This window comes from Aphelocoma coerulescens, chromosome 5 (assembly GCF_041296385.1).
Source record: "Aphelocoma coerulescens isolate FSJ_1873_10779 chromosome 5, UR_Acoe_1.0, whole genome shotgun sequence".
Taxonomy (NCBI): domain Eukaryota; kingdom Metazoa; phylum Chordata; class Aves; order Passeriformes; family Corvidae; genus Aphelocoma; species Aphelocoma coerulescens.
The window spans coordinates 63742155-63767693 of NC_091019.1; the positions used below are offsets into that span (position 1 = coordinate 63742155).

At 48.4% G+C, this 25539-nt stretch overlaps 1 protein-coding gene across 3 annotated transcripts; it reads left to right on the forward strand.

The window, feature by feature from the left end:
* Window positions 1-356: 356 nt before the first annotated feature.
* Window positions 357-24125, forward strand: CCDC198 (coiled-coil domain containing 198). 3 transcript variants are annotated; one of them, XM_069018562.1, is made up of 6 exons: window positions 357-694; window positions 3876-3952; window positions 6701-6787; window positions 7825-7923; window positions 8319-8484; window positions 22227-24125. In XM_069018562.1, exons 1-6 carry the CDS (start codon window positions 475-477, stop codon window positions 22352-22354), a joined length of 777 nt encoding a protein of 258 aa, XP_068874663.1. In that variant the 5' UTR covers window positions 357-474; the 3' UTR covers window positions 22355-24125. The 3 variants fall into 3 exon arrangements, with proteins under 3 accessions (XP_068874663.1, XP_068874662.1, XP_068874664.1); XM_069018561.1 differs by lacking the exon at window positions 22227-24125 and adding an exon at window positions 9191-9785 and having other exon boundaries at window positions 363-694; XM_069018563.1 differs by lacking the exons at window positions 3876-3952; window positions 22227-24125 and adding an exon at window positions 9191-9785 and having other exon boundaries at window positions 364-694.
* The last annotated feature ends 1414 nt before the right edge of the window (window positions 24126-25539 follow it).

Here is a 25539-nt window from a genome sequence, read left to right on the forward strand (position 1 = left end):
CCCAGCCAGCAGGAGCAAAGGTGGAGGATGCTCCTGGGCCAGGCCTTATTCCCAAGCTGCTTCTCCCATGCAGGATGGGAGACATTTTAACCCTTCTGGTGCTCCAAGGATTGAACTTCCTTCCAAAACCTGAAGATTTAGCAAAAGAGCTGCTTGAAGAAAAATACCTCACACCCAGCTGAGGTCTGGTGGTCCTGGTTGAAAAATCACTTATAGGTAAAAGCAAATCTTCTTTGGGGTTTGGCACTGGCTCCCAAGCTGCTTTCCCCTTCTCTGTCAGCAGCAGCCCCCTCTCGTCCCAGCGGGGGAATGCCTGGGGATGGGTCAATGTTTAACCAAGGTGGGAAGGACATCCGTGGGAGCTGGCAGGGAGCTGCCTGGGCTCTGAGTCGCTCACAAAGATCCCTCTCCACGTTCAGGGAGGATGGTGCATGAGGGGATTTCCTTCTCCTCTCAGAGCCCTGGCTCTGCAGGATGGGCCTGAGCTCCTCCAAGGGGCACCCCAAGGTGACCAAGGTGGCCCCGGTGCCCGTCCGGGGGGATGTGCCCACTCTGGCTGCCCTGCACCGGCTCCCCAGCATGCCAGGACAGCCCAGCACACACATCCCCCCGGGTGGGGCACCGTGGGGAAAGCCCATCTTCCACCTGGAGCTTCCACCTCTCCGGGAGACCTGGTACGGGAGAGCCTCTGCAGGTGAGGGGTCACCGCTGGAATGTCATGGGCCAGGGGGGTCACTGGGGCTGTGGGTTTGCTGGCTGCAGTGTGGGGTGGCTGTGGGGGTGTGCTGTTCTGCATCCTCAGCTTTTTGCCATTTTTGCCATTTCCAGGAGGTTTCAGCTTTGGGAAAACTTGTTTTCCCCGCTCCACTGTTTTGGAAAGCGTCTCACTCACCAGAGCCCAGATCCCAGCTCCTTGCTCTCCCATCAGTCACCCCCTGGAAACAGCCCAACTCCCCAGCATCGCCCTGGCACCCACCTGTGTCCAGACAAGCCCTTGTCCAGCCACCCTGTGACCCCCATCACACCCCTGTCCTGCTCAGCTGCCCCTGCCACGCACTTCGTTATCACTGCCCTAATCAGAATTAGATTCTGGGCAGGTAAAACTGGACTCAATGACAAATTTCCCAAGCCAGGAGCAGAAGAAGGCAGACAGACCTGGCTGTGTGTGTTTCCCTACAAGCAGCCTCTCCCCTCAGCCTTTAAGCTCCATCCACACCCAAATCCTTCCCAGAGGCGAGGAAGGAGGTTTGCATCCATCTGGAAGTGGATGTGCACCTCTCCACAACGAGCTGGATGGTGACAAATGCTTCCCACAGCCGTGTTAGGGGAGTGGAGGGAGAAACATCTGTGAAAACCAACGGGGTGAGAGGAAGGGCAAGGCAGAGAGGGAGGAGGATCTGCAGCCCCAGCACCCTCCTCCCTGCTTTTCCATTCCCCAAAAATCAATTTCTGACCCACGCCAAGCATTGTTAAGCACCGCTGCTTCACCAGAGGCTGGGTATTTCCTCCAGGATCATTCATCAGGGGACATCAGGAAGCAGTGAAAGCAAATAAATCTCTGGCATGATAGCAGTGACATTCATGGAACTGAGGTTTTGGGGAGAATACAGATCAGGTCTTGCTGGAGGAGAGCAGAGTTTAGGTACTCAATGAGAACAAGAACAACCAAATGTTCCTGTTCTGGAAAATTATCACTGGGCATTTAACAAATGCTTGTTAAAAAATGTGTGTTTTATAAAAAATTTAATAAATGTAATCTTTCATTGCTTTCCATTTTCAGAAACAAGAAGAGTATGCTCAGGAGGACTTGATCCATGTATTAGCTCAAGCTGCTGTCTAAATAAGCAAAGCCTCCAAGAGAATAGGTTTTATTTGGTTTATGAGGGTTCAGCTTGGCTTATTTTAAATCCAGATTCCCCCAGAGGGGAGGATCTGCTGCTGCTGAAGTGCAAGGGTGAAAACCAGGAGTCACAAGGATGCCTTGAGCTGGGGCTTGGTGCTGCTCCCTGCTCTGTGGGGAGCAGATCTGGGCACAGTGAACCCTCAGCCCCCAGTTCTGTATCTGCAGAGGGTAAGGGCAAATCTCCTACAAGCCACATGCACGGATAGGATGGGAGGGAAAAATTAGAAACAACCCCAAACATGCACAACACAAACCATCAGACCTCATAATGGAGAAATAACTTCCTCAAAGCCGTACCCTTCTCCAGGACAAGCTTCTCCCAAGTCACAGCCACTTCCCTGTGTCATGTACCTGTTCCCAGGTCCAGGAACCACCTCTTTACCTTTCCCTTTCTCCCAGAAATTCCCTATGCACTCACTTGCCCTGCAGATAGAGGCAATACTCCAGAACCCCCTTTTGCTCTGACAAGCTGCTGTTTCCCTACGTGTTCCTTGCAGATGAGATTTGTCTCCAGAGGAGCCTCTTTCCTGAAAATTTTCCCTTCAGGCTCCCATTCCTGCATGTGTGGAGCAGCCACAGCTTTGTTCAGTGGTTAAACATTGCCAGGGCTCTGCAGAGCCCAGCAAACATTTACCTGATGGAGTCACCATCTCCATATCCCAACACCCTCATGGGAGGAAGAAATTCTTCCCTGTGAGGGTGGCAAGGCCCTGGCACAGGGTGCCCAGAGAAGCTGTGGCTGCCCCATCCCTGGCAGTGCTCCAGGCCAGGTTGGACAGGGCTTGGAGCACCCTGGGATAGTGGAAGGTGTTCCTGCCCCTGGCAGGGGTTGGGAAAAAATGATCTTTAAGGTCCCTTCCAACCCAAACCATTCCATGGTTCTGTGATTATCTTCTCTCTCTTCTCCAGGAGCCCAGCCTGGTGATCCTCCATGAGGTTCAAGGAAGTCCCCCATAAGCTGACCTTCAAAAGAATTACTTTTCTTGTTAGATATGATTATTAAATTTGGCATCAACTGTAATGTTCTTCCTGCACTTTATCCCCAACTCTCCTCCCCTGTGACCATCTCAGGGCTCCCACCACATGGGAGCAGGAGCTGCTCAGCCCCACCTCACTTAACTCCATGTATAAAATGTCATTTGATTGCACCAGGACAGTTTTTTGGGGTGAATAGGTGAGATAAACAGGTAAACTGTTGTTTGAAAGAAATACTTCCTGCTCATGCAAGTATTTATTTGTGCAAGAAAAGAACAAAAGGGGCAGTGGTGTCCACTTGAGAGCACCAGCACAGAACAGACCTGAGCCCAGATCCTGTCCAGGCCTCAGAGAAGGCTCTGCTTTAATACCTAATGGGATCACTAGTGGGTGACACGTTCTCTTGGGCTGATTTCCAGGGTCTCAGAGTGCACCACTCGCCTGAGCACAGCCCTCCCACTCCTGCTGCAACAGCTCAGCTCTGCCACAGTCAGTAAATCAGCAGAGGTACTGCTCAGTCCCACCAAAAAATAACAATAATCAAGTCTCAGGGGCTGAGCAGCAGGAAAAAACCCCAAACTGCTGCCTGTGCCTGACTTTAACAGGGCAGGCAGTGGGAAGGCAGCAGAGATCAGGGATTTCTTGGCCAGCTGATGGTCACAGGGCATGGGAGGAGAGTCCCTTGGCCACCCAAGTCCCAGGGGCTGGGAGAGGCCACAGGAGACACGAGGATGGTGGTGGTCATGTTTAGGAATGTGAGTGGCTGTAGAGGGGAGTTGGAGGGGTACGTGGTGGGTGTTTGTTAGAAATCACAGACACAGCTACGCCCACTTTACCTCTGCAGCCCACAGAACATTCCATGTGTTACTGGAATACCCAGATAGGGACTTCAGTGGGATGTGCCAACCGAAAACCAGGGCACAAATCTATTGCTGAGTGCACCTAAGCAGCTGATGGTCACCCAAAAGTAACTTCATCCATGTCTTTAACCTTGAAGGGCCCCTCTCTTTGAACACCGTGCCGGGGAAGGATGGAACCAGCATCATCAAACAGCACCCGCCTCGAAGGCCTCAAGTAAGGAGAGTGTGAGGAGCTCCCTGGGAGCTGCTCTGCTTGACTCCTCCAAGTGGGGTTTTGGGGACAGGGGCACGTGTCACAGCACCATGGTGGGGGAAGCAAATATCCTACAGCAACACAAGGGGGAAGTCCTACTTTGGGGTGATCACCAGCTTTATGTGCTCTGGAGACACCCAGCAAGGACACGTGTCCCAGTGTGGGACGTAGGGCCACCTTTGCTGTGGTGTCCCACTGTCCTTTGGGGTGTCTGGGTACCTGCAGCCAAATCCTGGCTCCCATGGGGCCAGTGTGGCCAAGACAGAGCCCTTTGCAGAAAGGATCTGACTTGCACTGTGTGGGGCTGGTTTTGGCTCTGCAGGCCCAACATCCCGTAAGGGTCAGGCACCAGCTTAGGAGCAGAGATGATAGAGCAGACAGACATACTGTGCAATAGGGCATAGTGAAAGACAGAGCAATCATTCTGGGTTTCAGGAATTGCTGTTCATGCTCTGTACCTGCCCAAACTCCCCTCAGTTTCCCTGTCCTGCATTTCCCTGATCCATTCCTACCCCAGAGCCAAACTCCATGACTATACCTGACCTAACAGTCAAGATTTTCCTCCACACAAGGGCTACCACTGCATAACTAAAGCTCAGAAATGTCTTTAAATCCTTTTTTCTCCCCCTGTTCTTGGCACTGGTGAGGCCACAGCTCAAATCCAGTGTTCAGTCACAGGCATTTCTTCCTAATATCCAGCCTGAATCTGCTTGGAGCAACCTGGTTTAGTGAAAGGTGTCCCTGCTCATGACAGGGGGATTGGTCCTTAAGGTCCCTCCCAACCCAAACCATTTCAGAGTTCCATGATTCTGTGAACAGCAAACCCACTGGAGCAAGGAATGCTTTGCTTGAGACTTCCTTGCTGTGATTACGATCTTTTTAATATCATAAAGAACAGAAGAGCCACCAAATGAGGTCACTTAAGCCCCTCCACTCAGGGCTGTGGCTCTGGGTGACACTGGTGGCTTCAGAGAGCAGAGGAGGCCACCAGCTATGGAATCATGTGTGCCTGGGTTTGGTGGGATGATGCAACAGTAGCATCTGATCTGAGCCCACCTACATGCTGAAAACTGTCATATGGCATCACAGTTTCCTTTAGAAACCTCTGCCCAGCATGGAACTTTTTAGTTACTGATTTTATTTCCATCATGGCTCTACTTGTGTATTATGGAGACATGGTTAATACTCATTTCAGGACAAAGACTCTGTTAATCCTACCCTGTTCTGCTTCTGGTGCTCTCAGGGAGTGGACACAGCTCCAGCAAAAGCCTTTTCCTGTGGGAATACTTTCAAAGGCAGCAGAGCAGGATGACGTGGTCTTCTCAAGAACTTTTAGAGGATCTTGGTCAGTGAGTGTTTCCAGACAAAAACCTGTGAGGCTCACAAAAACTAAAGGGAACAGTGAACTTTCCAGCCTGGGACAGAACTTCACCCAAAAGCCTGAAGCTTGGTTTCCCCAGCAGGGCAGGGGGATGAGCTGAGGGATGTGGGAGGCTTTTTGCCTCCATCCACCCTGCACTGGTGTCTTCCTGGAGTGATGCCAGCCCGGACCACAGCTTGTGGTGTCACATGCTGCCATCTAGTGCAAATTTTCAGTTTCATATTTAGCTTTGTGGAGTTTTTTTTGATGCTAAGAGACGTGAACTTGGCTTAGGGGACTAGTGGGGAATTTTCCCTTTACATGACGCTGATTTTCCCTCCTGCATTTTTGCACTGATTTAAAAGGACAGCTCAGGATCCAGCAGCAGTTCAGTGCAGATGGAGATGTGTCCCCATTTATTGGACCCTTGTTCATAATCAAGGAGTTCATGGTGTCCCAAACAAAGTACAAGTCAGGTCTTAGAGACAAAGTCTTTGATGATGTCCTATTCAATTTTTATGGAAGCTGTACTGAGCTCCCATCCTAGCAGGGAACTCTAGGAGGAACCACCACCCCTGGAAATGTCCAAAAGTTGTGTAGATGTGGCACTTAAAGGCCATGGTTTAGTGCTGGACCTGGTGGTGCTGGGTGATTGGTTGGCCTTGATGATCTGAGGGGTCTTTTCTAACCTTGGTGATTCTATGAATGCCAAGCCATGAAAAGACCCTGAAACACCTCCCAGCTTGTCATGATTTAAGGAGGCATCTTTGCTCCTTGAGATAAAAATCCATGCTCAGAGCAGCCTGCAGAGCAAGTCTCTGCCGAGTTCCACCAGCCACCAGAAAATGACTTTGTACCATGCACAGTTCTGCAGAAAGAGCCTTATTTAGGCCAATGCAAAGACAGGCTGGACAGAGGGAATGGTGCTCTAGGTCTCCTCTAAGTGGGATCTGCCCTTTGATGACCTGATAGGATACTTTAAATTAAATGATGACACCTCTGCATGCTCCAGCTCTGCCATGAAGCAATCTGAGCTGCAGCTTGGCTTCACGCTGGTCTTGGATGGAGACTTGGGTGCTGTTGAGGCTCAAAGAGAAATACCTGCAGGGATGAAACTGCTGTCAAACTGGGGCCTGGCTGCTTTTGCTGTAATGCAAAAGCTTCCCCCAGTTTTGCCCACTCCTGAAAGACCAAATGATGCTCATCTCCCTGAGATGCCAAACTCCTTCCTGTATCCCAAGCTGCTGGGCCAGAATAGGAGCTGGAAAAATGTCCAGGTAGTTTCATATCCAGTTTTATGATCATGTAGAAAAGAGCAATGCTAACTATTATAAATATTGGACTTGCAGAGGCTTGAACCTGCCATCCCTCCACAAGCAATCCCTCCTGCAAGGCCCTGGAGTCAGCGAGAAGTGGCTGCAAGCCCAAAATCAAAGGTAAGTTCATGAGTTTGTGCCCTTCCACAAGGCATTCCTGGCTGCAGGCTTCTTTCCCTCACACTTCGGGCACCCTGAAGGGCAGAAGTTGGTATTTAACCACTGGCTGTGCTCCTGTCTCTGGCTGAGCCCAGGACGCTGAGCTGAAACACTGGGATGTGGGTGAGAGGATCCAAAATAAGGGAAAAGCTTCTGAATTGCCAGCATGACAATTCCCTGGATGAGATGGACCTGCTGAGCCAGGATATTAAATATTTTAGAGGCTGAAAATATGAGAGACGCGTTTTTAAATGACTCACTTGAGCACCCATCACTTGCAGTTGGTGGGAGAAGGGAGAGACATTCTTGCTCTTCCTGAAAGGAATTTGGAGCCAGGTGGGGGTCGGGGTCTGCTCCCAGGGAACAAGGGACAGGATGAGAGGAAGTGGCTTCAACTTGTGCCAGGGGAGGTTTAGATTGGGTTTTAGGGAAAATTCCTTCACTGAGAGCACCATCAGGCATTAGAACAGGCTGACCAGGGCAGTGGTGGAGTCACCACTCCTGGAGGGATTTAAGTGATGTGAGGTTGTGGCACTTGGGGACATGGGTTAGCAGTGGCCTTGGCAGTGCTGTGGGAACGTTTGGACTCAATGATCTTAGACACCTTTTCCCATCTGAACAATTCCATAAGTGTGATTTCAAGGCTGCAAACTCTGTGTGCCATAAACACCCCCTGCAACCCCAAACATGCAAAAGCGGTTCTTCCCTTTGGATCATGAGATTGATTATCTTGGAGAACCAACTCGACGTGGTAACACCTCGGGGGGCAGAAGCACAAATACATGGTTTTAATGAAGTTTTTTTCCCTCATGCCCCAGAGCTGTGGGATAAACTGCAAGCACAGTGGAAATCTGTGATGAATTCCTGCAAGCTGGCTATGCAGGGAGATGCTCACTCCCTTTATCCGGGAGTGCCTGAGGGGTTTGTGAGCTGGTGGCTCTTCCTTTCTCTTTCACAAAGTGCAGGTGTATTTATTTGCATCTTTAAATACCCCATAGGTGCTGGAGAAGAGAGGGCAAAGCCTGAACCCCCTCCCTGGCAGGAGGCAGCACTTGCACAAGCTTCAGATGCTGGACTTGACCCGCAAGCGACGAGAGGTAATGCCAGGACGGATTTGGGGAGGGCATGGGGGTGTCTCTCCTATGGACCAGGGGGCCTCAGACCTCTTGCTGGGAAGGTGAAAGGAAGCTTTCCCTGTGTCTAAGGCAGAGGGCTGGTGGGGAGCATCCCCAGGGCCCCTGTGATCAGCAATTCCCTGTGATTTTTCCAGTGCTTTGCCCTCATTTGGCCATGACTCACGGAGAAACCAAAACTCCCTGTCCCAGTCATGTTCTGCCACATACCCAGTCTGGCAAATTCCATTTGCTTGGGTTAAACTACTTGACTGTGCAATTATTTCCAGGGCCAACCCCCCTAATGCTGGGCCACGTTGAGCCATTAAAATGTGTTTGCTCCTCTGCTGCTTGTGTTGACAACTCATTTTCAAACCCAGGCAGAGCTGAAGCGGAATCTCCACAGGGAGGCAAAAATCAATAAGCAAAAACCCAAGCAATTCAGCCCCAAGGATGTCCTTGGCACTCCCCAGAGAGGCGACAGTGCCAGAAGCCGAGACCCCATCCCTGCTGAGCACAATCAGCGTTTTCATGAAGACCACCCTGGTAAGTGGAATAATTTTCCAAGGCGATGTAAAACTCACCAGCCCTCCTAAATGTCATCAGAGAAGTTTCCCTATGGAAGATGCTTCCACTGCTCCATCTCCTGCAGTGATAAGATGCAGGTTCAGAAGGCTGGGGGGGAGAAGGCTGGGAATTGTGTTTGTAGGACAAAGCACTGGAATGCTTCAGAGAGCTCTCTGGGGTAAGTGTGGCGCTCGCTGAGGCTGATCACTTTTTAAGTTTAGGGTTTTTTCCCCACTGTCCCTACAGAAGGGGGAAGCAAAGTGGATCTCAGCCACCATTTCATCCTGACCTGTCCAAGGCATGAGCCCTGTCCTGCTTTGCCTGCACATGACAACCTTTGGCACAGGCTGGGAATGTATCACCGAGGCCAGAAGTGCTTAAATCCATGAAAAACTTACCTGAAGGTGAACTTTCACCAGGAGGAAGGGGAACAAGCTTGGCTTCCTATTTCCTCATGGTTCTTCACCTCAGCTCTCTTCCCCTTGGCAATAAAGCCAACTGCCAGACTCTGTAACTTCGCCAAATATAATCCTGAGTGTGTTGTACCTCACCCTGCCCCAGACACGGGGCCTCGTCTTGCAGGGAGCTCTCAGGATTTTCTTTGTCCATAGCCATTTCCAGCTGAATTCCAGGTGACTGAGCAGCTCTGCAAAACCATGATATTTCATTTTTTTCTCTCCCCTAGGAAACACGTGGGGTGAAGGACTCTCCAGGCAGCCTGACAGGGCTGAACTCTCTCCAGACAGGAGTGGGAAGGTTGACCTGTGGCTCTGCATGGAGCCACGGGCAAGGGATCTGTTCTGGGACTCCTCCAGCACAGGGTCAGAGGAGTGGGAGAGGGAAGAGAAGATTCCCCGCAAACCCACACTTGTGAGAACCAAGACAGAGAGAGTTTCCCTCTTTGATGACTTCTTTGACAGGGATTTCTAGTGGCATGGCTTGGGCTGTGCCAAAGAAACGAGCCCCAGCTCCAGTGGGGCTGGAATCCTCCCAGGTGGATGGGCTGAGGCTGGAGGCACAGTGCTGGCTGTATGTGGAATTCCTGTGAGCCTGAGCCAGTGGAAAGAACAGCTGGAAATGAGGAGCTCGCTGATGTGGGGTGGATAGTGACCCTCTGGGTTGTGTGGCTGAACCAAAATATCTGGGGAAAAAAGCCTTGGATGGAGCAACAGGGAAATGGGGGTTGAGAGAAGAGAAGGGGGCTGGCAAAAAAAACCCCATGTGGAAGCTGGGAAAAGTTCTGGGTTAACCCCAAATATTAAATTTCAACTGAAATGAAATGTTTCACTTGCCTTTGAGTTACTCAATCTTCCTGTTTAACTTGGGGTTAACCTTTTCTAAACCACAAACCCCAGTTCAAAATGCAAGGTAAAATGATTTATTTAGAAAGCCTTTAAAATATTTATTTTGGCATTTCTAAAATTCCTTTTTTACTTTTGTGGCTTTTTTTTTTTTTTTTTTTTAATTTCCTCTCCTCTCCTGTCCTGGACACAAAAATATATGTACTTTCTTCAGTACTAACCTCCAGTTTTATATGCAATCTAAAAAATCTGGCTTTGGTTCACTTTTTTTCCCTGTTCAGGTTTCAGTGCTGGGGAGTGAATGATGGAAATGGAGGGATTTCCATCTTTTCCTGCAGACACTCTCCCAGGGATGCTGGTCAAGGCTGCAGCATTCACCAGGAATTTGAACAAGCTGCTCTGTTGCAATCTGACATTTCCAAGTATATTGAAAAAGATGATTATATGAAAGTATCTGATCAATCAAAGAGGTTCTTGCAGTTTCCATCTCACATAAACTCTATTTTTTATTAAATTCTCTCTTTTTCCTTATGAAATAACTTGTTATCTGAGAGGGAACTTCACCCAATTCTCCTGTCTCCTATCTGGTTGTCCCAATAGGTCCATAAAGGCCACCAAGTTTGTGGATTCAAAGCATTTATATAAAAGGAGATTTCAGTTAAATATCACATGGTTATTTAACGTGGCAAACTGGATAAGCAGGGAACTGGTGAAACACAAAGGAGGGAGAGATTTCACCACCAGGCCTGGCCCTGGGGAACAGACAGGTCTGATCACCAGCATCAGTTTTGCTTCTGTTTGAAGCTGCAGAGCTGACAAATGGCATTAACTCATCCTTGTGCCTCCTGCTTGTCTCCCTCCCTCCCCACTTGGTATTTCCAGAACTACCAGGGGCCAAAACATCTTCAGATCAGCTCCTTGCTGCAGGGCAGGGAGTCCAGGTGTAACAAATGTTATCATCACAGCCACTTTGAGCTGGAAATCTTATCCTTTCATTTTTCAATCCAGGACACCCAGAATAACAAGATCTAGAGTCAGTTCTCAGTTACCCAGGACGAGCAGGGCTTGGACAGCTCAAGACAGATGAAGCTTGTGCTGCATCACTGTCTCAAACCTGTGCTCCCTCCCACAAAGCTGTTGTGATGTGTCTGTGCTGCACCCTCAGCCTCCTGATTTACACAGCCAGGAAAAGAGCAGGAGACACATTTTTACACTCATTTAGGGGAATGAGACGCCCATGGCTGACTCACTTTCACAAGTATTTATCTTTATTGAAAATCCCAGGCAGAGCAGGAGCTGGAAATCTCAGTCAAAGCCCCAAATCGAGCTGGAGCCTCCAGCCCAGCTGCCCAGGACTGAGTTGTTCTGTCCTGATTTCACCTACTTTTGACATCCCTAAATATATGGCCCATTACAGAATGTCTACATGCTCCATGGGGAAAACTGCACTTTGGAGAAAGCCCACACACCGTGTGGGTTTTCACTAGAAAAACATGAAAACAAACCCCAGCACAGGGAAGGAAGAAGAAGAGGAATCATTTTAATGAGAAGGAGAGCTGTTCATGGCTAATGAGTCCATGTCTGGAGTCTGTGTGTTTTAAAAATGCCCTGAGAACTTTGCTGATAAACACCATCATTCTGTGTGAACTGGAAATATCGTGAGAGCTTTGAACTCAGTGCTGAGGGTGTGCTGAAAAGGTCAATGATTTAATGGGCTGGAACAATTAATCTGGCACTTGTCTATACACCTGTTCTCTTAATGATGTGACACATCTCCCTTCTGTGTTCCCATCTGTCAACAATTAAGCTATAATTGGTGGAAATGCAATTTATCTCAGATAGAGCTGATTAGTTTTCCAATAATCGTGTTGCCAGCCTTGGGGAAGAGTGCTGCCCACGGAGAAGTGCCTGTGGACCATTCGATCCATATCACAGACTGTGCAGAGAAGACTCTGAGCATTAATTTATCAATCTACAGTGTGCAAAATTTGCTCTTGCAGAAGCAATAAAATCAGCAAGCCTGCTCCCATTGCAGGGGGAATGGCTTCCCAATGCCAGAGGGCAGGGATAGATGGGATATTGGGAAGAATTCCTTATTCTGAGAGTAGTGAGGCCCTGGCACAGGCTGTCCACAGAAGCTGCAGATGCCCCATCCCTGGCAGTGTTCCAGGCCAGGCTGGATGGGGCTTGGAGCAACCTGGGCAAGTGGAAGGTGTCCCTGGCAGGTGGAATTGGATGATCTTTAGGGTCCTTTCCAACCCAAACCATTCTGTGAGTCTATGAAATACTTCTGGTGCTCAAAATTGTTTGACTGTGCTGTTCTTGATTGTATTCATTCATCCCAACCTGTAGAGAGGCAGGGGGCATCTCACCCTCTTCTCGTGTTTTCTAACATCCTTCCAGACACTGGAAATGAAAACATTTTCTTTGTAACTAAAGGTGAAACTTGGACTTTTCTACAAACTGCAGAAGATGGGGGAGAAAACCCCAACCAACCTTCCACAATGTATGTTCTGCAACTCAGCAATGGAGACTTTAGGGAGATGTTTTCAGTTCCCAGTTCCAAATGCTGGAACCATTGGAAGGCTGAGCCACTACAAGCAGCTCTAGAGAGGACACAACTTGCCACTCACCATATCTGAGCACACACAGCCTCAACCCCAGCCACAGCCCACAGAAACCAGAGTCTGTGTTTGGCAGAGCCCCTCACCCTGACCCCCCTGGGATAAAAATGTGTCTGTGTGGCTGTCCCACACAACCCAAAGCTTTGGGGCAAGGCTGGACCCATCCTGCAGGTTAGAGGTGTCTCCACATAGGAGCTGTGCTGGGGCAGAAGCTGCTCGGCCCAGATTCAGCACCTTCAGAGAATTCACTTTATCATTTTTCACCAAAATGGCAAAGAATGGAGATTTTATGCAGTTAATGGTGTGGGTATGGGTAACAGCAAATGGTACAGCCCAGAAGATGTAGGTCAGATAGATCCCTGCCCCAAAGGACATTTGATCTCCCCAGGGAAATGGCTATGGGATGTTTTTGTCAGTACAAACATGGCCAGAGCAAGCCAAGTTCTTCCAGCTCACGATTAGTTGAACCAGATTTGCTGAAATGTTAAATCAAAATGATAATGCTCAGCCTGAAGTCAGCACCAGCCTGGCAAAATCATTAGCAATTAAATGTACACTTTATGAGAGGAAATGTCAACAAACTGTACTTCTGTATTTAAAAGAGCAGCTGGGGTTGCTGTAACACCTCTGTTACTGTTCTTGAGAAAAAACCAAAGATTTAATTACACTTAACAAAGAGAGGTGTTAGGTAAATAAAGCTGAACAAAGCCCCACTGTAACTGGATCTCACTGACTAGTCTGGATTAACGGGATCTTCTAACCTCCCTGGGCTCAGTCCCACCTGGTGCTCAGAGTGTTTGACCTCCTCAGGAATGTGAGTCTTCAGCACCATGTAACATCCTCCTTCCCCGATGCACACAGGCATCCAAAGGCAGGAAAAACCCCACCATCTGAGCCACTGGGATACATCCAGCAACCTTATTAAACCCTTTATCTGCCCTGCCCCCCTGGAAGGTGTGTGACAGGCGACTGGGATTGCTTCAATCTGCTTACACAAAGCTGCAGAGAAAAGCCCCCAAGAACAGCGACTTGAGCAGCTCCGTTTCAGGCTGTACATGAAGATTAAAGTCTTATCACCAGCTTGAAAAAATACCAAGCGTGGCAGGTCTTTGTTTGCCTCACCAGGTATCCTCAGACTGCTCTGTGATAGCACAGCCCCAAACCTGCTGTTTTCCCACGTCCTCACAGTTCCCAGCTTTCTTCAAATAATTTCTGAGTAAGGTCAAGCGATGGCACAAGGGTTCCCTGATGAAGTAAGAGGAAGGAGGCAGGTCCTGTTTCTCTCTGAGCCTCTTCACCTGCTCCTGACACTGGATTCTGAGATGCTTTTCCCTCCCAGAAGTGCTGGTGCAGGGATCTCTGTCCCAGTGGGAACACAATCCATCTCCACAGGGCTGCCCACAGATCCCTCCCGTTCTCGAAAGAGGTTGGAAAAACATTTATTTCTTGCTTAGAACAAGGGTTGTAGCTTTTTGCCACCTACTGACACGTTGTGGGAACAGCTCATCCAGCGAATTCCTGCAGGAAGGCTCAGGCCTGCGCTGGCTCTGGCTGAGGGTACATCCAGCCCTGGCTGAGAGGGACACAAAAATAAAACCAGGAGTGAACAGGGCACTTGGTGCACGGCCAGGAGAGCAACACTTATCCCACAGACTCATAGGACATCCTGGGCTGGAAGGAACTCACAAACATCATCCAGTCCAACTCCTGGCTCCACACAGGACACCCTGACAATGCCACCCTGTGCCTGAGAGCACTGCCCAAACCCTCCTGGAGCTCTGGCAGTCTGGTGCTGTAACCACTGCCCTGGGGAGCCTGTTCAGTGCCCAGCCACCCTCTGGGTGAAGAACTTTTTCCTAATATCCAACCAAACCCCCACACTGACACAGCTTCAGGTCCTTAGGCCCAATATTTGGTTGGTCCTTGCTATAATTCCCTCTTTGTCTCAGCCTTTGAGCACCTTGTTTCATCATTCCAGAGAGGAGAAACATGGGAGAAATCATCCTTCTTGCTTGCAAAACCAAGCCTTGCTTTCTTCCCCTTCTATCTTGCCCCAGTTCACCTATTTTTTCCCCTTTCTCACCCCCTAAATTCCCTTTCTGGCCAGGTTGGATGGGGCTTGGAGCAACCTGCTTTAGTGGGAGACGTCCCTGCCCCTGGCAGAGGGTTGGAAATAAAGATGATCTTTAAGGTCCCTTCCAACCCGAACCATTCTGGGATTCTGTGATTCTGTGACAGGAGCCTTTCCAAAGTGTCCCCACAGGAGATATCTGTGTCAGTCCTGGGGAGCTGTAAATCTGGGGAATCCTCCATCTGCCCACAGCTTCTCCCTTTTTTCTCCATGCATTTTGTTCGCTCCCATCAGTGCTGACACTCTCCCTCGGGCATGGGGCAGAGCAAACCCTGCTGTGTTGCTGATCCAGCCCCAAATTTCCCTGTTCCTCCTGACACACAGCTGATACCCACCCTGGCATTAACTGCTACTCCATGCAGCCATGATTTAACATCCAAAATTATTCGTTTTTCTTGATTAAAATGTTACATAACCACTGTTCCCTGAGAAAAAAGGAGCAAAAAGGAACAGTTTTGCAGTCACCCCTTGCAGACACACACTTCAAATTAAATACTGGGCAGGTGTCTCTCACTGGTGGCCATTTGATCCCAGTTCTAAACAGCACCCAAAACAACCAGCATGGCTTAGGACTCCCACAAATTCAGGCTGAGCTTAAAAGCCAGGCATTACTTCTACTTAACACACAAACCACCTCCTTCAGTTTAGCCAAGTTGACCTAAAAATACAGCTTTTTGCCACACAAAGATGCCTTTGAGAGTTGCTGGAGCTGATTTTTTTTTTCCAGTGTTCTTCTGAGAAAAAACCTTCTGAAGCTTCATTTGGTTGTGCTGCACTACACAGGGACTGTGAGGCCATTGCTGCTGCCCTGGGATAGGGATTGATAAAATAAGACACTTAATTTGCTGCAAAATGTGTCTGTAGGTCTTTGCAAAATATATTCTAGAAATTCTGCTTTTCCCTAAGAATCTCCTACTCTTAAGAACCAAATAAACAGAAAGCCACTAAGCTTAAGAGCAGGGTTGGGTGGTGTTTTTTTGTTTTTTTGGTTTTTTTTGGGGGGGTTGAGATTTTTCTCTGGTTTTCATTTATTGAAATCCCACTTTTCAGCCACAACAAGTTATTGCTGCTATTTTGGTAAAGATGACTTGTAACAATGATCTGGCAAGATATTACTAAAAGTAATCCAAAAACGTGGCAGAAATGTGGCAGAAAGTAGCATGCTAAAGCTAGAGCAGGAAAAAAAGGGAAAAAAAATTTAAAAAGAGAAGGCTTCCTCTCTGCAGCAACCCTTGCTTTCAACTTCTATTTTGAATTTTCTCATTCCCAAGGATCTCCAGATTCACTTTGTGGTTGCAAGCAGAAGTGGCCAAAAAGAAAAAAAAAAATTTAAATCTTCTTGCAGACTCTAAATTTATTTTTGTTGAAGGTTTACCTGTGAAACCAAACCACCTGTCCTTCTTTTGAGGCCAAGGATGAGGAGCTGGGCACAGCCCACTGCTGCTCTCGGTTTGATATCCAGCCCCGTTTATTTTTCTCCTCCTCCATCCCATCTTTCAAAAGAAGATGATACTTTAATTAATGACCCACAGGGATCTCGTGCAGCTGGGAAAATTTGCTTTGAAGGCAGCCAGCCTTGCACAGGTTCTGAGGATGAGGGCCTTCTCCCTTTTCTCCCTCCACACGATGCTCTCAGTCCTGGGAGCTGGCTCTGACCTCCCCACGACAGGGACTGGTCCTGTGCCAGCATTTGCAGCATCTCCCACCACAGCACCAAATCTGACACTCCCACTGAGATCTAATATCACAGAATCATGGAATCATTTAGGTTGGAAAAGCCCTCCAAGGTCCAGCCATTCCCCAGCACTGCCAAGGCCACCACTGGCCCATGTCCCCAGTTGCCACATGAACATGGCTTTGAAATCCCTCCTGGGAAGGGGACTCCACCACTGCCCTGGGCAGCTGTGCCAGGGCTTGATGACCCTTTTGGTGAAGAAATTTCCCCTAATATCCTCCTAATAAACCTCCCCTGGTGCAGCTTGAGGTGATTTCCTCTTGTTCTGTCACTTGTTCCCTGGGAGAAGAAACCACCCCCAGCCTGGCTAAGCCTCCTGTATATCCAGGGGTGGCTTCAGGCATCTGCAAAATAATAATCTCCTAGAGAAAGAGTGTGGTGGGGAGTTAAAGTCCTGGTCCTGCTGCTGCTGGAGTCCTGGACACCTGAATGGGACAAAAATTAGGATATATGGGGCTGGAGTCAGTGCCAGCTTTTGCGCTGCCAGTTGATGTTATGACTTATTTTCCCAGCTCTGCCCTGTTTTCTTCTTTTCTTCCATCACATGGCAAGAGCCCCTGTCTGAGATCCCAGTCTCTGATGTTTAAAACTTGAGGTTTTCCTCCCTCTCAGCTAACTGACAGGAAGAATCCAGGAGTGAACCCACAGTTGGGCTAAAGCACCTCCTGGAACCTAAAGGGGCTCCAAGAGAGTTAGAGGGGAACTTTTGACAAGGATCTGGAGGGACAGGACAAGGAGAAATGGCTTTAACTTGACATAGGGCAGGTTTAGATGGGATATTTGGATGAAATTCTTCCCTGTGAGGGTGGTGAGGCCCTGGCACAGGTTGCCCAGAGAAGCTGTGGCTGCCCCATCCCTGGAATCTTCTCCTACCATGGGAACATAGATATTAAGCTGCACATAATACAAGGTTAGCCCTAATTTTTCCCTCTTTGGTTGCAATGTACTGATGAGTTTTCTGATCCAGGTGTTCAAATTACAGGAGTTCAGTCTTCATCTGTGTAAGAAGGAAAAAAAATAATTACAAAACACTAAAAGGATTTTAAAAACCCCAACAAAAATACAGAGAAATATCTGTCTGAGTTGGAGTTGAGCAGCTGCAGAGAGGGAAAAGGCTTTTCCTTCCCGGCAAGAAAAGTCATGTAAGTGGTTACAATGTGGAAATAGTTAAAATGAGTGAATTCTTCCCCCTTCATTTCCCAGCTTTTGAGTACTCAGATTCTGTACCTGATGTTCTAGTTAAGCACAGTGAGACCTGGCTTTGTGCTCACACTGGGAATTGGAGAGGGGCACTGAGATCTGGAGCAGGGAGTGAATCTGTGATAAGAAAAACCTCCACAGAAAATCACTGCTCTTAGCCCAGCTGTGTCCAGGTTCAGGAAAATAACACCTGCCTGTGGCCACCCTTCCTATTTGCTCTACAGAATGAAGTCATTGGAGCCCCTCTGCTCTGGAGCCAGGCTGGGAGAGCTGGGGGTGCTCACCTGGAGAAGAGAAGGCTCCAGGGAGAGCTCAGAGCCCCTTGCAGGGCCTAAAGGGGCTCCAGGAGAGCTGGAGAGGGACTTGGGACAAGGGATGGAGGGACAGGACACAGGGAATGGCTTCCCACTGCCAGAGGGCAGGGATGGATGGGATATTGGGAAGGAATTCTTCCCTGTGAGGCCCTGGCACAGGGTGCCCAGAGAAGCTGTGGCTGCACCATGCCTGGCAGTGTTCCAGGCCAGGTTGGATGGGGCTTGGAGCACCCTGGGATAGTGGAAGGTGTCCCTGCCATGGCAGGGGGTGGAATGAGATGGTCTTTAATGTCCCTTCCAACCCAAACCATTCTCTGGTCCTTTGCCTTTGGGGTCATGGGACTGATGGTCACTGAGGGCTGGTTTTGAAAGTGGGGTTCTTCTGCAATGAAGGTTTTGCAAAATCTGTGAGGGCATCATAAAATTTGGCTCGATGTACCAAAGCCCTTCCCATCAGACAGCTTCTGTCAGGAGAGAAATAATGAAATGCTTTTAGGGCAACGTTTTCCCCTAAGCCTTTTCCCTTGAGTGTCAGATTTTGCCAGCCATGTGCGGGTTCCCCACAGCGATGAGTCAGGTGTAGAGTCGAGCTTTCCCCTGCTGGCCCTCGAGGCTTCCTGTCCTGCAGAGCCGCCTCCAGCCACCCCCAGGTCCCAGGCCCATGGCTATCATCTTCCATCCCTTCCCTAATGGCCTGCTTTGATGTCCAGGTGTAACAGGATTCAGCGGTGCTGATTTCACTGATTAACATGCAAATCACGCCCGGAGACTGGATGCTTCCTGCAGTTAATCATCCGCTTGGCACATTTCAAAGAGCCCAAGAAAGATTATTAAAAAAAAAAAAAAAAAAAAAAAAAAAAAAGACAAATATCTCAGACAGAAAAACAAAGCAAACAACTGCCCCCAAAGATGTGAACAACATCAGCTCAGGTTTTCTGCTAATGATTTTCCTCACAGCACAGAAAGCACCACCACCTTCCCATTGTCAGGAGAAGGAAGGTATTACTTTGGTGACCAAATAAATGCACACCAAGCCCCTGACCTTGATGACATGTCCCTGCTTTTAGAGGACAGGCAGTAACCCAACACCTGGAGAAGCAGCACATTGCCCACACAATTAAAGCCTGTTAACATGAAACCTTTCATCCCAGATGGAGATCTGGGGTTAAATGTGCTGGGAGATCAGGAGAGCAGAGCCTGGTTTGAGAGAACAGTGTGGGGTTTCTTCCCATCCCCTGAGGTGACGTTATCAGCCCTGACCAGGTTCCCAACCTGCCACACCTTCTGCTGCAGTGATACTTTTCCTAAAGGTTTATGGATTGTAGCCTCTTGGTCCTTTACAGCCAAGGGATCTCTCCCCACAGTGTTTTCTCAGAAAAGTTTATGGGCTTGGGCTCAATTTCAGGATGGAGCTGATGAGGTAAAGCTGTGGCCATGGTGAAGGCTCTGAGGGATCCCTGAGCATCCATCTCCCTGATGTCCTTCAGAGTGGACACAGCTGGCTCAGAGGGATGCAGCCCACACCTCCTACCTCCAGAAGAAAGGGCTTTTGCACAAATTTCCATTGTTTGTTCCCCTCTCAGTGCCTGGCCAGAAACAGACAATAACCCCAAAAGAGTTCTTAGGTCAGAAAAAGCTTAACTGAAAAGGAACAACGGAGTTTCCAAATGGAAAAGTAGGATTTATCATTTCAGGTTTCCCGGGTAAAGCTTAAGCTTGTTTACCAAGACGGATTTGGCAGATGTGATTAATTCCCTGCTCTTAAACATGACAACATTTATCTGCCTGCTTACACCATCCCAGTGGAGGCTCAGCTCTCTGCTAAGCACGCCTGGATGAGAAAGAGGTGATCCTTCCCTGGCCATGTGCATGTCAGGGATGTGGTGGACACAGAAGTTGGGAGCAGCTTCTGGAGAAGTCCCACTGCCTTCCTGCTCCTCCGGGAGAGCCCTCGCTGCCACACCATGCTGGAGGAAGAAAGGTTAATCAGAGGGGGCTGGAAAGCCAGAGGCTGAAGGGCAGGTGGTTGTGTTCCTGGAGGAGATGGATACAAGAGCAGGGGTCAGTCTGGGTTATTTTGTAACTGAGTTGGAAGCTGCTCCATGGGGGCACACACAGGGAGGGTGGCCAGCGCTGCCAGCGGTCGGCTGGGAGCTGGAGGAGGTCACTCATGGTGGCTGAGCTGCTCTCACAGCCGATATATGGACATCTACCTCTCCCTTCCCTTGCTCCCAGCTTTTCCTCTGCTAGCTGAACCTTTCTGGGAGCTGGCTCAGTTTATCAGCCTGGCAGAAATACATCACAAGCTATATATTTTTGCTGAGGGACACAGTCTTCTCAGAGGAGGGCACATACCTGGCTGCAGACAGGGCTGCTTTTCCACCCTGTTTCTGTCTTTCTGTAGGCTCTGGTAGCCCATTCTGCACCAGGAGCTCAGTTTTTCACCACCTCTCGACCTGCTCAGGTATCTCCTTCTGGCCACACAGAACTCCTCAGGTGAATGAAGTGCTGCCCTTCCAGTGCAGACCCTCCTGACCCTCTGCAACAGGCACCCCATTGTAGTCATATTTTACAGTCCCAAATTATCTGTGAAATCCCCCTCCCAGCCAGCCAGAGTGCCCATCTCCATGCATGCAGGAGACACTGGGGACACTTCACCAGCTCCACACCTCTGATTTCCCATCCCTAGTGCTTTCCTCTCCTCCTATCCCTCCCCAGGCCTTTACCCCTTTTCCACACCTGTGTTATCCCACCCTATTTGAGGCACTTACTATCAAGGAAGAATCTGTTTCACCAGGCTTGGTTTGCCCCAGTGTGTAAAACACACAAAAATATGGGAGCTCTGTGCCCTCTGCCCTGTGGCACTGCTTTATCCATCAGCACAGTCTTGCCTCCCTGCTTCCCCCCTTATTTCCTATTAAAAAACCAAGTGGAGAGATTAGACCTGTGCATCCCAACCTTCTCTTGCCTCATTTCTATGTAAAGCTCTTATCAGCAAGCCCGAGCTGCTGCTGCTGCAGATTATTCACCCAACACAGACAAGTGGGATCACCTAGGCAGTGGCAGAGCAGGCTCCCAGCAGAATCCAGATGCGATGCAGATACTCCAGATCTTCGGGAAGCAGCCTGGTAATACTTGTTGAACCACATAAAGAGCACTGTGGGGCACAGCTGTAGGAGCCAGGCCTGGAAAAACAGCTGGAAGCTTTACAGAACCTTCCAGAAGGAGAAAAGTCTTGAATTGCTGTAAATTTTGACTTTGAAAGGTGCCCAGGTGGTCCCATGGAGCAAAAAGTGGCTGCTCTGGATTAAATGTTTCTCTCAAAAAGACAAATCCTTTCTATAGGGTCTATACCTCAAGATTTTTGAGTGAACACCATGTGTTCAGAGCAACAATGTGGAGAATTATGGAATCATTTAGGTGGGAAAAGCCCTCTAAGATGATCCACTCCAACCAATTTCCCCAGCACTGCCAAGGCCACCACTGACCCCTGTCCCCAAGTGCCACATCCCTGCAGCTTTTAAATCCCTCCAGGGATGGGGACTCCACCACTGCCCAGGGCTTGACAATCTTTTCAGTTAAGAAATTTTCATGGGTATCCAATCCAAACCTCTCCAGGCACAACTTAAGCCCATTTCCTCTTGTCCTGCCACTTTTGACCTGGGAGATGAGACCAGGAGGAGTCAAGGCCCCCAGCCCTGCATCCACGTGTTTACAGCCAAACTGATGCCAACCCCATCACTGCCTTCACTATCTGCAGGCAAATGGGTGAAATTCTTGCTGGAAAACAAGCAGAAATGGGAAAAATGACCAGGAGACACGGGGATACGACTGTGGCTGTAGTTTTATGGCCAGGGGATCCTTCTGCTCTCCCTGCTGGGGAAGGGGAGCCGTGTCCTAAGGCAGGGTGACCACCAGGATGGCTGTGATGGGCAGCAGGGATTTAGAAGTGCCATTGCCTGTTCCAGGAAGATTTCAGAGAGCTGCCCAGGCTGAGACAGCTTCTGGTGTAGCTGCTGTTTCAGGAGGTGGTTTGTTTGATTTCTGTTTCCTTAGCTGTAGCCGACTGTGGCTCACCATTTCCCCCTCAAGTCCTAATTTTAAAGAAAAATCTGGTTTCTGTTTGGCAAAGTGAGGCGGTCTAAGCCTCGAGCCTCATCTGAGTCACAGGAGTCAGAGGCCCCATCCTGTGTCAGGACCAGCTTTAAGAATTAATCCCTGGGGCTGCAGAAAGTCCCCAGCAAAAACTGCTCTGGCTGAAGTCCATGAGGTCGGGCTCCTGTGACAACCAAGTGCTGAGAAATGGTAACTCCCAAACCAAATCCTCGCTTTGCCCTTTTCTGTGCCTTTCCCCTGCCATGTGATCCGGTGTTTTAAGCAGGATAATGCTTCTTCAAGCCATTCTTGTTTGCACAGAGAGAAGAAAAGCGTGGAGGATGAGCAGATTTGCTAAGGACACCCCCCAGCACATCCCAACCCTCCCGTCTGTACAAGGCTCAGGCAATCCACATACTCCAAGGTATGGTGGTAGCACTTGCCTCTGAAGAAGCAGCAGTTCTGATTTCCAGAATTCGTGTATCCAAAGGATTCCAGCACACCCAGCCTCTCCTGCCTCAGTTTCCCCTTCTTCCTCCCTCTGAGGGCTGCAGCTCCTCCCTAACCTTGCTGCAGGTTGCCTGATGCTGACTGACAGTGCATCCAATGCACGCTGACAGAAAGGAGTTTTGGGGCTGGATACAACCAAAAGAAACCCCAGAAAATTATCTTTGCATTTCAAGGAGCAGAAATTTGCAGCATAAAGAAATCTAAATCTCCCTGGAAACTATTTACCAAGGAAAACTTACCCACAGTAATCCGTCCTTTGAGTGTTAGAACAGCTTGAAACGAAAAGTTTGCTGAGCTCAAGCAGGAGGGGAAGAGGGATGAAGCTGGCAAAAGACCATTAAGAAGATATTTTAAAAATGTTTTTCCAGAATTTGATTTTTATTTCCACGCTTGGATTAAGCTCTTCAGCTGGTGAGGAAAAAACAGGAGGTCACTTGCAGGATCTGTGAGAAAAAAAGGGCTCTTTCTGTAGGTTCAGAATGTTCCTGGGATTTTGAGGCTGAAAGTTTTCCGAGCGCACTTCTTCCAAAGGACTTTCCAAGAACACACAGTAAACTGCAAAACAATCTCACAGAGAACTGCAAAATTCCTGTTGGGGAGATAGAAAAGCTATTTCCACATGGACAGAGCCAGAACACTGAAGTTTGACATTTCAATAAATGTATTTTTGGCCTATTTTGACACAGTACGAAGGACAGAGAATACAGAGATTACAGAGCCCAATGCAAGGCAGCACCTCTGTAAATGTCTGCTCCATATTCCATTTGTCAGTTTATAAATGGAGCCATTGGAGTAATCTCTGCTTTGCTGACAGCCCAGAGATCACCAGATTTTCAATTTCCCTTCAATAAAACAAAAAAACCCAAACCCCAAGGAGAACATTTTTGCTTTTTAATCATATCCAGGCCTGTTTCCTGTAATGAAGAACTTCTTTTCCAGCCCCAAGAGAGCAATTCTCTGAATGTCACTTTCAAGATAGTGAGATAAAAATCTCTGCTATTTGCAGGAAAAGGCTCTGACTGCCATTTGTGGCTTGAAACACTTCCCAATTTATTTACTTTCTGAGGCTGTTTACATTTTCAGGCAGCCCAGCTCACTCACCCCTAACAAGCTCAGTTTATTGGTGCAAGAAAGGCAGCCCTGTGCCAGCCACAGGAGAGACTTCGGACCTAAGGACACCAAAAGCCTTTTGGATCAAATCACCTGAGTAAAAAAATAGGTGGAAAAGAAAAAAAAAATCCCATTTTCTGGTGAATTCCATCACTGACCAGCAGCAGGAGCCATGGATGGTGCAAGCCTTTCATTAGGGCTGAACCTGAAACTGCTTTTCATTCCTGGAGAGCTGCAGGACTCCCACATCAGCACGGAGAGAGGAGATGAAGGAGAAGGACATCCTTAATTTGTCTGAAGAGCAGCTAATTTTCTTCTTTATATAATTATCTCCTCCAGCAAACCCTCCTGCTCAGTCAATGGGGTTGGAACACACTTAGCCCAATTCACGAGCGACACATCAACCTCTTTCACCAAATGCATCCAACTCCAAGGGCTCATTTGTTTGCTCTTGCTGATATTAAAGACTAATTTTGATTTTACCTAAGAGCCTTTTCCATCCCTCGGGAGGCAGCCGTGGCAACACGAGAGTATTCAATTAACTGTGTGCTCTAAATTACTCATGGAAAGGAGTGTGTTCATGTGGACAGGGCAGGGATTTTCAGGGTACTGTCTGGAAGGGGGTTGCATGGCTAATATAATATAATATAATATAATATAATATAATATAATATAATATAATATAATATAATAATTTTTCCAGGAGCTGGGCTTCAATAATCTTTATGGATCCCTTCCAACTCAGGATATTCTATGAGTCTATAATATTACTATTATATGTAAGTAATAGCTTCAGCTTTGCCTAAACCTTTCTCACTTTAGCAAAGCTGCTCGGTCATCTGCTTTTCCAACCTTCTTCTTCACTGGTTTTTTACAAACAAAGAAAAAGGGAGCAGCAGGTGGCACCTTGTTACAGACAGAAAGTAGAAACCAGTTATTATTAAGCTCCTGTATTAAATCTTTAGCCTCCTCTTTGTCACCTTCTCTCAGTCTTCAGCACCTGGAGAGAAGTGTTCACTTCAGCTGAAAGTAATTTTCCTGTCCTGCTTTTGCTTTCTTTTTTTTTTTTCTTAAAGAAAATGCCCCAAATCAAGGCAATGGCTGGTGCACAAAATAGGAAAAAAGCGTCTCTCAGAAAAGTTAAAAAGTCAGTTTGGACATTTTTTGCTGATGCTATCACAGGGTTCAGTTTTGATTGATAAGATATATTTTTAAGTCCAGGATAGAACTCATGGTGGATGCAGAGCTGGAATTTAAATCTGTGTCTCCCATCTGGAGGTTACTCCAGCCACCTGCAAGGGCTGCACAGCTGGAGAATCATTCATTAGAATAACAGAATCACAGAATGGTTGGGGTTGGAAGGCACCATCCCTTCCCAACCCCCTGCCGAGGGCAGGGACACCTTCCACTAGCCCAGGTTGCTCCAAGCCCCTTCCAGCCTGGCCTGGAACACTGCCAGGGATGGGGCATCCACAGCTTCTCTGGGCAACCTGTGCCAGGGCCTGCCCACCCTCACAGGCAGGAATTTCTTCCTAATATCCAATCTAAATCCATCCTCTGTCAGTTTGAAGCCATTCCCCCTTGTCCTGTCACTCCATGCCCTTGTAAAAAAGTTCCTCTTTAGGTACTGGAAGCTGTAAGGAATCCTACAGGAAACTGGAAGGAGAAAAGCCTTGGAGCTCCTGGCAGATGAGCAGCAGTATCTGGCAGGTTGGTTACAGCCCTCAGTCACCTGCACACCTCTCAAACACACAGCCACATGGGCACAACTGCTGGCAAATTCCCAGAGTTTCAGGAGCCTGGACATAATCGTAGAGGGAATAAAGCTCAACGTCCATGAAAAGTACTTTGAGAGAATTTTAAAAGTACATTTTTTCAAAGTACACACAGAACTCCTCTGTATGCTTTAAAAAGAGTTCTCAGCATCGCAAGGGTTGCAAGCAGTTCTCAACTCTTGCTTACTTGCAACCAAAATAACAAACCCCCTCCTTATCTCCCAGGAAAATCCAGAGTG

Coding starts and splice junctions, on each gene's coding strand:
- CCDC198 (XM_069018561.1), top strand. CDS start 475: ATGGGCCTGAGCTCCTCCAAGGGGCACCCCAAGGTGACCAAGGTGGCC. Junction 6,788..7,824: donor CTGCAAGCCCAAAATCAAAG/GTAAGTTCATGA, acceptor AATACCCCATAG/GTGCTGGAGAAGAGAGGGCA. Junction 8,485..9,190: donor TTTTCATGAAGACCACCCTG/GTAAGTGGAATA, acceptor TCTCTCCCCTAG/GAAACACGTGGGGTGAAGGA.